Here is an 11684-nt window from a genome sequence, read left to right as displayed (position 1 = left end):
AATAAAATATTGATCATATTACATATATCTGGTCAAGATTTTTTTTTAAAACTTTATAATAGATATTTTAAAATTATTTAATACTCTTAAAGCTTGTGAACGATACATATTACAATATTTAAAAAATAAATATTTTTCTAAAACTAATTATGATCCCAAAATTTTGTGAAAAAAATGTTAGTTTACACTGGCAAAAATGTTGTAAGTTAACTTACATTAAAAAGAGGAGTTTTACGTAATTTTGCAAGGCTTAATTAAAACAAAAATAAAATAATATGACAGAAGAAAAAAGTGCTACAAATAAGTTTTGATCTATAGTAATTGAGATGAATGAATGTGTGCACTGGGTGCATACTATTTCATGCGGTATAACACCTAATTAATACACAATCGTTCAAAATTAAAAAATTCAAAAAGTATAGAGCAAAGCAAATTTGATAAATTATTGGCTTGAATGTAAAATTTTACAGTACAAAAAGGTAAATAAATTGGATCGCAAATTTGAACATTGCATACTCAAGGTAACAAAACAAACAATAGTGTTATAAACTGCAAAAAATATGGTCACTAGCCTTTATTACCCATGAAGCAATCTAAAAACAAGTTACATTATGATTGATAAATAGATGCAGTAACATACATGAAAATAACTCTCTCTATATATGCTAGGGATGACTAAAATTTTTTTTTTATTTCCTCTGGTCCAAATTGACGATCTTTAGTGTCAGGATCAGTGAAAACTTATTATTGCAGGTGGTTTTGAAAAACTTTTCATAACAATTTGTTTTTGTTTTAGTGTGCTAAAACCTGTGGTAACTAAAAAGTAAATTTGTTTACTATTGCTCATCACAAAGTGTCTGAAATGTGTTGCTAAAACATTATTTTAAATGATACAAGTAATGATTCAGTGATAAAATTCTCCATAATTTGTCCTATGAGGCACTTAGAAGCATGGAAGATTCTTGGCGGTGTGATTAGTGATTTCTAATACAAGAACCAAAATTCGATAAAAGAAGACATTTCAAATTGAAATAGAAAATATATTTGACATAAAGAAAACAGACCAAAATTGGTTTTGCCAAGAAGGAAAAGAACTAGATAAGTTACAAATGAAAATCGACTACAAAGGTTTTATTAAATAGCAGACCAGTTCAATCTTTGTTTATTCTAAGATACTGAGCCTTAAAATCTAATGCGTTTCTTGTTTTTCTCATTTTGGCTGCTTTGACATATGGTGCCATAATTTGAGCAGGGGAAATAAGCTGTAGGTGTACTAGTTACAAAATAAGATAGAAATGAATTGTATGAACAAGAAAGTGAGGCTAACACTATTTTTTAATAAGTTGAACTGTCCAATTATTCAAATAAAGTATTCATATGTAACAAACACAGTTTTTGCATAATTGTTGCCCTCCCTCTAAGCGAGTGTTGAAACAAACTTCACAATCTGAATTAAACACCTTCTCTGTCCTTGGCCAATAGAAATCCTACCACGAAATCACTAGTAAAAGTAAACAGTACTAAAATCTTACATCTTTTATTAGCATCATAGTATCTTTATCAGAAGAAAATGACAAAAGAAAACAATGTTTTCAACAGGACAAGATATCTCTTACAAGTAATAAAGCTGCTGTAGTGTGCTCCAGTCTAGACAAAAATAAAATTTGTGTTACATAACAATCAGTGACAGATGTATTGTGAGCTAAATTAAATAGGATGTATAGTAAAGCTGCGAAGTGAGAAATGAAATCTATTTTGCAAAAAAAGAAAGCTTTTTGCAATCTCTGCAGAGAACCAATGTTGTTTAGTGTTTATAGTGCTAACCATATATAGGTGAGCTTGCAGAATCTCTTTAAAAATAATCTAAAGAGTACATTTAAAGTATTGAAAAGTGTAGTAAAACAGAAAGTGGATCATCAAAAGATATTTTAAATGCACTGCAAAGCTTGATGAATTAATTTGATGTAAAGAAGCATGTCAAAAAGATTGCACGAGACATAGCAGTAAATACTGGACAAGTGAATGTCCTTAGAAGATTTGATCAGCCATGACATATTAGCTGTCAGCATCATGTTCTTGTTAGAATCCTAAAGCACTTGCTAGACGTCTTAAATTAGATTTCTTCTTACAAATTAACTCTCAATTATGAATTTGTGGAGAAAGTGATAAAGTAATACAATATCTAGCATCAGTCTTAAAAGCCAAAAAGTGAAATAATAATAATTCAAAATCCTGGTCAACAAGATCATTTTATCTATAAGAATTGTAAGAAGCATTCTATTTCTGAAAAAAAAAAATTGATGGATACTCCATAACTAAATGGAGAATCACCATTTCCTCATAATGCCCAATGGAATTCAGCTACTCTTATTTTATACTTTCTGATTCTCAAGTGGAAAATTATCACAAGAAATACTATGCATCTTTATCTCAAATGCTTGGAAGAAAGCTTGGTTTTTCTAACCAACAGTTTAAAGCAGAGATCCACCAAAAATTATGCATAAAATGTCCAAATTAACATGATATGCTCTCACTGAATGAGGGCAAACTTAATAGAAGAACTGAACAAGATATAAAAAGGAGATAAATATTTGAATTTAAAAATTCAACTTATAAATTTTAACTGTGTTGAATTGACATAAGTTTTAGAATTTTTGACGACTTTGCTGTAAAACAGGGATGTGATTCTTCCGCGGATCCGCTGATTTCCGCTTTTTTCAGATTTTTCCAAATCTTCCGCTCTTTTTTCATAAATTTCCGCGCGGAAAATTTTTTTATGCGGTAAATGATATTTTGTTGAAAATTTTTTTCTTTTGTTGAAAATCAATTCCCATTCACGCAATTTAAAAATTCAATATCGCGATTTGTATTTAAGCGTTTTTAAAACCCAATATCGCGATTTGTATTTAAACGTTTTTAAAACCCAATATCGCGATTCATATTCCCGCTAGTTTAAAATCCGATGTCGCGATTCGTATTCATATATATTTTTAAATTTCAATATTGCGATTCGTTATCACGCGGTTGTAATATCAAACATCGATATTCGAATTTATACGCGGTTTAAACATTACTCGTTGCGGTAAGTATTCACGGACTCTAAAAATTATGCATCGTGATTCTTATTTACGCGATTTAAAAATTCAATACCGCGATTTGTATTTTCGTGCTTTTAAAATCCAATATCGTGATTCTTATTCACGTGATTTTAAAATCAAACATCGCGATTCTTATTCAAGCGATTTTAAAATCAAACATCGCGATTCTTATTCAAGCGATTTTAAAATCAAACATCGCGATTCTTATTCAAGCGATTTTAAAATCGAACATCGCGATTCTTATTCACGCACTCTTAAAATCCAACATCGCGATTCTTATTCACCCTATTTTAAAATCGAACATCGCGATTCTTATTCACCCTATTTTAAAATCGAACATCGCGATTCTTATTCACGCAATCTTAAAAGCCAACATCACGATTTTAAAATCCGATATCGCCTTATTCACGCAATTTTCCGGCATCGCGATTCTTTTTCACGCGATTTTAAAATCCAACATCGCGATTCTTATTCAAGCGATTTTAAAATCCAACATCGCGATTCTTATTCACCCTATTTTAAAATCGAGCATCGCGATTCTAATTCACGCACTTTTAAAATCCAACATCGCGATTCTTATTCACCCTATTTTAAAATCCGGCATCGCGATTCTTTTTCACGCGATTTTAAAATCCAACATCGCGATTCTTATTCAAGCGATTTTAAAATCCAACATCGCGATTCTTATTCACCCTATTTTAAAATCCGGCATCGCGATTCTTTTTCACGCGATTTTAAAATCCAACATCGCGATTCTTAATCTAAGGTCTCTAAAAATTGTGTGAGAAATGAACTTTCTTGTCCTATCAACACTGATGATCAAAAGTCTGCAAAACGCAGTCTACAGATCAGTCATGTTAATAAAAGACCATCGGAAAAACAAAGAACTGATAAGAAAGTCCGTAAAGGTCCTTTGACAAATGTTTTTTAAAATGATGTGATACATAAAATCGTGCTTATGCATAATTACTCAAAGTTTTCTAAATTATTAAAAAAAAATTATTTTAATCAAGATTTTATTTAAGAACATAATTACCATTTATTAATATTTATTTGAATAGATAATAATGTAATCATTATCAGATTGGCTATTGAATTCATATCATTTTTTCTTTTGCACGTTTAATGCTACAGTTATAAACTTCCTCTTTTTTGTGTTTTTGTCAATCACATCCCTGGTAAAAGAGTATTATGAATCAAACAAAATAATAATTATTTTTTAAAATTTTATATTAAAAAGTTCAATGTATATGCTTAACAATTCTTAGTCAATACTATAGTATATATAAATATATATACAGTCAAACTTCAATATCACAAACTTTAAGACATTGACAAATTTGTGATATTTAAAATGTTAACATTTCAACAAAAATATTATGCAAGTTATTCAGAGAACATAAATTTAGAAAATAGAGAAATAGTACCTACTTATTAACTTAAATAAGATTTCCTTACATTTGAAGTAAGTTGCTGCAAATTGCAAATATTTTTCTGAATTTGGTTATTTACTTTCTAAAAATTTAAATAAGTTCAGAATGTTCAATGCCTTTTGCAAAACTATGCTTTAATAAATGTCTTATTATTAAATATTGCCAAAATATATCTGTTTCATCATCTTCCTCTTCTGATATATTCATGTCGTAATCTCATTTATTACTTATGATTCCTCCTAATCATCCAATAATGCAAAATTTTTGTCTACACTAGCAAACTTCTAACAAATGTCAGTTTTAATAAAGAAAAATCTTTAAATTGAATTGGATTTAAGATATAAAAGTTAAGAAGTTTTTTAAAGGTTTTTTTGGTTAGCAAAAATTTTTAAAAACTTTGAGAATCAATAACAAATATATTGGGGTAAAAGAGATTTTTTTCTACAATCAAAAAAGTAAATGCAGAGATAATATTTTTTTGTGATATATATACAGTAAAAGCTTGATGTAACAGTGTATTTTGAAAAGTCTGCTATTACCACAAGTTTCCAAGTCATCGTCAAAATGCTAATATTAAAGACACAAAAATTATATGTTTATAACAAGCTGGAAATAGTTAACTTCCGGCTATAGCAATTATTATTTCTTTTTTTGCAGTCAATACATTTTTCTATTGTTTAAAGTGAGCAATATTATATAAAAATTAAAATGGAAGATATTTTCATTTAATTTTGGTATCAATATAGAAACGGCAAATAATTTTAGTTTTAACCCTTTATGTTTATTAAGTCATATGTGGGCCAAGAAAATTTTTTTCAGCCTTTTGTTGATCACATATCTACAATGACTCCTTGTTTCTCTTCTTGACAGCTTACGCTTTAAATCAACATTCAGTATTATTGATAATGTCAAAAGCTATCCTACGTCCTTTCATTTTTTTTTTTTTTTTTTTTTTGCTTGCATTATTGCAAAATCTACAAGTCCAGTTGTTTTTATTGGTAAAAGCAGTCTACTCCAGGTATGTATTTTAAATCAAATGAGCTGTTCAAAATAAAAGAATACGAAGTAAATATGTCTATTCAATCTTTTGGCTTTTTTTACTGTTATTTCAACATTAAATATGTTTATAAAGACAAGTTTATTATAACAACAATTCTGCTTGTTATTTTGAATTGTCTCCATAGCAGACTTTTACTGTATATAAATCATGACATTGAAAGGTTAATTATGATCTAATTATAAAGTCTTTCCTGTATTAAATACTCGACAGATTTAAGAACAGGTGAAGTTTTTCATCAGACATTATTGACAATAAGTAAGCAAAACTAGAGTCATTCCATGTTTTATTTAAATTGATTTTTTTATGGTTTTAAAAATTTTATGCTTTATAAGTACACTTTTAATATTAAACAGTGAAGATGATTTGGAAATCTGAAGAACTAGTTTAAAAATAGTGATCACATCTTTATGTAGAAGAAGGCTATTTTTCCAACTCTGATGCACAATTAAAGTTAGGTAATATAGAAAAAGTCTTTTGCCCACACCCATTTTTGAAACAAGCAAAGTTCTTTGTGGACTATGATTTTTTCAAATAAGGCTTTTGAAGAAAACAAAAGTAAATTTTAAATCAAATAATTAGCTTCTAAAATGTAGGGAAAATATGCTTGTATAAGGCAGAATGTACCAATTATAGTTCTGGCACCATAGAGACAATCTCAACATTTTGATTAGTATATTAAAAAAATCATCTAAAAAAACCTTATTCCAATTTATTAATAAATAAGCTAAGTCTTAATATCAAATACTTTAAATATACATATTTACAATAACAAAATTTTTTTATTAGACTAATTATGTTCAAATAAAAGTAAGAAATACTAACTCAGATATCAAATATAGTTCAATACACCAAGAGTTTCAAAGAAATAAAAGAAAAATTTAAAATAACAAAATATTTTACTATCAAATTCTATAATTTTTGACAGCCATAATTGTAAGTTACGAAAAACAGTATCACAAAATTTAGAAAGAGTATGAAAGTTTTTTTTCTTCCAAACATAGTCATTAGTTAAATGAATATAAATATATATGTATATGAATTTTAATTTAAAAATTATACTGTACAACTATATAGTTAACAATGGAATGATTAAGTGCAAAATATAATTTTAAAAAGCTCCTAAATACTGCTTCTTCTAACTGCCATTACTTCCAAACTAAAAATCTCTTTCCTTGAAAACAGTCTTAATGGCATAATGTTGAAATTTCAACAATTTACAGCCCAGGAAATTTATATCCAACCATCACAATTGAAATATTTCTATATAAAAAAAGAAAAATATAGTTGATGACTTGAGATCATAATCAATAAAACAGTATGCTTTTAACAATACATAGTAGAACACAAAACCCTCAGAGCATTTTATTTCACTGAGTTGAAGAAACTAGAAAGGGTTCTTCAATGACTAATATCTCTAACGTCTTTGGGATAAATTTTAAAAACTTTATACTTAGAATTTAAGTGGTTATTGATATGTTATTAAAATTAAGTAGTATTATCATCAGATTTGTTTTTAAAAAAAGTAACAGATAATTCATTAATACTAAAAATACATATATACAGTGTTGAAATAAAGACAAATCTCCTTGAATAACTATTGTTCTGATGATCGTATTTTTACGCATTAGGACACAATCTATCAAGGTAATAACCTCAAAGATGCTGATTAGTTAGAGCAAACAATATTTTAAATTATTGAAAAATCAGATTCGAAATCTTACTTTCTCTGTATAAACATACCTCTTTTCATACAGATTATGATTACTGATCCCCAAACTATAGGTAATAACTGCAATCTTGGGTATATAGTTCTAATAGTTTGGTTCAGTAGAGTGGTTGAAAGTTAGCACCCATTCATATTAATTTTACTTATTGGGTATTTTGCCATATCTCCAGAACTTTTTAAGATAATTAAAAATATTTACACACAATCATAAAATTCGTCAATTCAAAGATCCATGCATAAAAAAATGTTTAATATCCATGCAAAGTTTTTTTAGTAATCATTTATTATTTTATTTAATAATAGTCGAAAATTTTTTGAAGCGCTAGGTAAACAAATTTTTATGCTTCTTTACAGATTATAATTTTATAAGACAAAATGAAAAATATGAATCCAATCGGCTCAATAGTTCCTGATAAATCGAATTTTAAATATCTGACTTCTTTTAAAATTATATTTCCCTAGGTCTATTTGACTGATTTTGTTCAAATTTTAGATTTTGCCTTAGAAAATTAATTACTTAGATTTTGAGAGTAATTATGTAAACATAATTTGATAAATGATGTAAAATTGCGTTTACTTTGAAATTCAATTTTTTTAATATTCTTAAATAAAATAATAAATAATTATTAAAAATAATTTTTTTGTATAGAATTATTTTGGATTAACGAATTTCATAATGGTGTGCAATAATTTTAAATTCGTTTAAAAGTTTTCAAGATAAAATGAGATAGGTAAAAAATAAAATTAACATTAAGGGGTCCAAATTTTCAACTTCTCTCCTGAGCCCTATATTTTGAGGTTAAGAAATCCAAATTCGTCAAAAAAGGTATATTTATTCAGAGAAAGTACATTTCTGCATCTGATTTCAAAACTTAAAATATTGTCTGCACTAACTGATTAGCATATTTGAGGTCCTCCCTTTTAACCATTAAGATCGAGTCTTAAGCAAGCCAAAATCCGATCGTTGGGTCAAAAGTTATATAAGGTGATTCTTTTTTTTGTTTTGTTTGCACTGTACATGTTCTCAGAAATATGCTTTTCAAGAGTGGTTGTAGTCTGCTATCAGCTATCCTTGTTTTTAATTTAAGCATGAATCTTGAATATTAGAATTTTGAATTAAAAGCATGAAAATCAGGTGACAGTATGGTACATATTGAAATTAATTTCCTAGTTTACAAACTTTTACTGCAAGTTTAAAAAAATAGGTTTTCACAGAAAAGTTCAGCAAATTAATAATGTAAGCATAAATAAAAGATGATCAACTGACAAATAAAAGCATAAAGAAATAAAGGTTCTGCTCTAAAAATTAACATTTTGTGTGTAATACTTTCAATCTTTAATAAAAGAAAAATATATTGAAATATAAATATGTAATATAAATAGGACAAGAACATATTTGAAGTTAAACTGAATAAATCATAATTCCTCATATTTCAAGCTATGATTCAAATTTCATAAAGCATTAACTTCCTAACCACATAATTGTTTGTGGTAAAAATTATAGCAAATCATTATTATTTGCAGTTTTTCGACAAATAAATACATTGTAGGTTTTATTCCTAATTATGTATAAATGCTTCACAAACTTATAAATGTATGTTCTAGATTCTTAACAAATTACAATATCAACAATTTTACTGCTATTTGCAGATGATTTACACATACAGGTACAGGACAAAATAATAGGAACACCTGTGCATAGTGAAACAATGTAGTGTTCCTATTATTTTGTCCTATATCAGTATATATATATATATATATATATATACAGATAAAATTTGAATTAGTGCTCATTTTTCACAACTTTTCAATTGAAAGAACACTTAATTATTTCATCATTAATTTAACACGTAAACCATATTAATGCCTGTTCTTAAAATCACCCTCGTCGTTTTATAATTTTATTAAATTTATGTCTAACACTACTTTGGTATAGTGCAATTTATAAAAAGACTATTAAGATTTAGCATTTTTGCAGAGACTATCACAGTAATTTTAAAATAAATAACTTATATCAATTCTCGAATTTACATACACATTTTGTTTTTGGAATTCTTTGTACGACACTTTGCTTACTCTTTTACAGATGAGAAAATTTTTTGTAAAATTAACATTTATCATAAATATACATTTTCTTTTCAACATTATATGATATAATTTAATTTCAATATGTGTTAAAAAAAAATTTTAAATCTCAAATTCCGACAGAAAAAATAAAAATGAGCTAGTATTGTTCTTGCTAATGTCTCTCTGTTCCAAGAAGTCTCAGATATTTATTTTTAGAAGCAAGGTTTCTTTAATAAATACAAAAATCATGATGATGGATCTCAATTAATGAAAAAGTGCCTTTATATAATGCATAATTATGTGAAAACCTCAATTTGGAAGACTCTAGTGAGCTAAGATATTTATTTTTATGACTGTGTATTTTGTTTATGAGCAGTTTTATAATATTATATTTTGTACTTTTATGTTGTTCTCAAATTTTCAAAAATATGCAAGTTGATGCTTATGTTGAAGTTTTTATCTTTAAAATGTTTCTTCATATAGCATTTCATATACAGTACAAAACCCGTTATCCGGAAATCGGAAAACCAAAAAACCGGAACGAAATTCGATTAGTTTTCCCGTCATTTTTAAAAAAAAAAATTTTTTTCGTCATAAGATTTTAGGATTTTTCGTTCTTTTTTTAAAGATGTTTAATTACCATCATTTTGGAAATAATCATTAGTGTATTACTTCATCGTTTTTTCTTCCTTTTAAGATTATTTCCATTTTTTTAATTTTTTTAGTTGGGTTTAACAATAAAAAAACGGCTTTTTGCAGCGATTCAGAAAACCGGAAAAATCAGTTATCCGGAATATCGATGGTCCCGATCGTTCCGGATAATCGGTTCCCTACTGTATATGTCTAGAAAAGAAAAGGATGCAACGCAGTTTGGAATTAAAGGACATTTAATTAGCAATCATTAATAATTGGCAATAATAAAAAAAAATTATCTCTAAGGTCACAACAGATTTTTGAACCTATCTATTCTAAGGCATACTGTGAAACAATGGATTCTATGCTCTTAAAAATAAAAAGTGCCAGCAAAATACTGTTTTTATTCAGTTTTCGATGCATATAACACTTCTAGCAATGAATATAAAACAAAATGCTTTTCTCGATATTTTTATGCTAGAATGCTATTTCTCTAAATTTTCTGATAGTATTTTTAAATGAAATTCTTTTAATTTCCAAATATAGAAAAAATTAAGAAGTTATTCGAATAGGAATTATGCTCCATTTAATTTTTCAGACTAACATTGATTGAAAAATAGGACTAAGGCTTTAATACACACCTGATTATCACAAAATATATTAATAAAAATAGAATATAAAATAAGACAACTTATCAATAATGGGTTTGCTTTTTCCAAAGCAAAAACACATAAAAAAAGTTATTACAAATTTATATAACTCTATATTCGGAAGGCTTAAAAGAATTGCAACCACCATAATGTATGTTAAAAAAATTAAATACTAAAAAAAATATTTTTCAGTATATATATTTTTCTACCACTTTACTTTTCCAAGATCCTTGAATTTTCAAACAGTATTTGATAATTTAATAAAATACTTTAGGACACATATTCAAATATGTCAAAAAACTGTATGCTACTTTAATATTAGTAATAAGAAAAAACAAATATTTTGTTTGTAATGAAATTTATTGCAACAACTGGGTGAAAATTCATATTAAACATGGATGGTCAGAAATTTATACATAAAACAAAGCATGTAAATTTCAATAAAATTCAAAACATGCAGAAAGTTTAGTGTAGAATTCGAACATTATGAAACAAATAAATTAAAGCAATAATAAAAACACTTTAATAAAAAGTATTGATGAGAACTGATAATCATAAAATTATATAAAAACCATATAAAGTTTTAAAATTTTTAATAAATTAATAATAGCATTTTTAGTGTGGTTAAAAAAAAAATAGAATTATGCCAAAAAGGTATCAATGGGTTATCTACACTTTTAATCTCACTACAACTTAAATGACTGAATTTTGTTGCTTCTGTTGGTGCAACTTTTCTCAATTGTTGTCAGTTTCTTTCAATGATGAATAAAAAGAAACGTTTGTGTATAGGTAAAATTGAAGGGCTAATTTTTAGACTATATATATGTTTAACTTACAGGTTTCTACATTCCTTTTTAAAAGAAAAAAAAAATATTTTCATTTTTCGTAATAATAAAAAGGAGACAAAGTGTTTAAGAGTATAATTTTTTTAAAAATAAATCTCTATATCTCAAAACTAAAAATCTCAGTTATAATAAAATAATTAACTATGGTATAGACGTTTAAATATGCTAAAAA

General features: G+C 26.6%; 1 protein-coding gene across 4 annotated transcripts in view; it reads right to left on the bottom strand.

The window, feature by feature from the left end:
- Positions 1-5459: 5459 nt before the first annotated feature.
- AP-1gamma (adaptor protein complex 1, gamma subunit) overlaps positions 5460-11684 on the bottom strand; it is a 108823-nt gene continuing 102598 nt past the window's right edge. For 3 of the 4 annotated variants that reach the window (XM_087154760.1, XM_087154764.1, XM_087154763.1), the window contains one exon: positions 5460-6851. Coding sequence is in view for 1 of the 4 variants with exons in the window: in XM_087154766.1 (XP_087010892.1) it covers positions 6822-6851 (30 nt within the window). In the remaining 3 variants the exon portion in view is untranslated. The remainder of the gene's footprint in view (positions 6852-11684) is intronic. The other variant, XM_087154766.1, reaches the window with a different exon arrangement.

Source organism: Parasteatoda tepidariorum, chromosome 11 (assembly GCF_982258835.1).
Source record: "Parasteatoda tepidariorum strain Cologne lab strain chromosome 11, Ptep-v5.0, whole genome shotgun sequence".
NCBI lineage: Eukaryota > Metazoa > Arthropoda > Arachnida > Araneae > Theridiidae > Parasteatoda > Parasteatoda tepidariorum.
The sequence above is the reverse complement of the archived record's forward strand: the minus strand, read 5'-3'. Positions and strand labels throughout refer to the sequence as shown.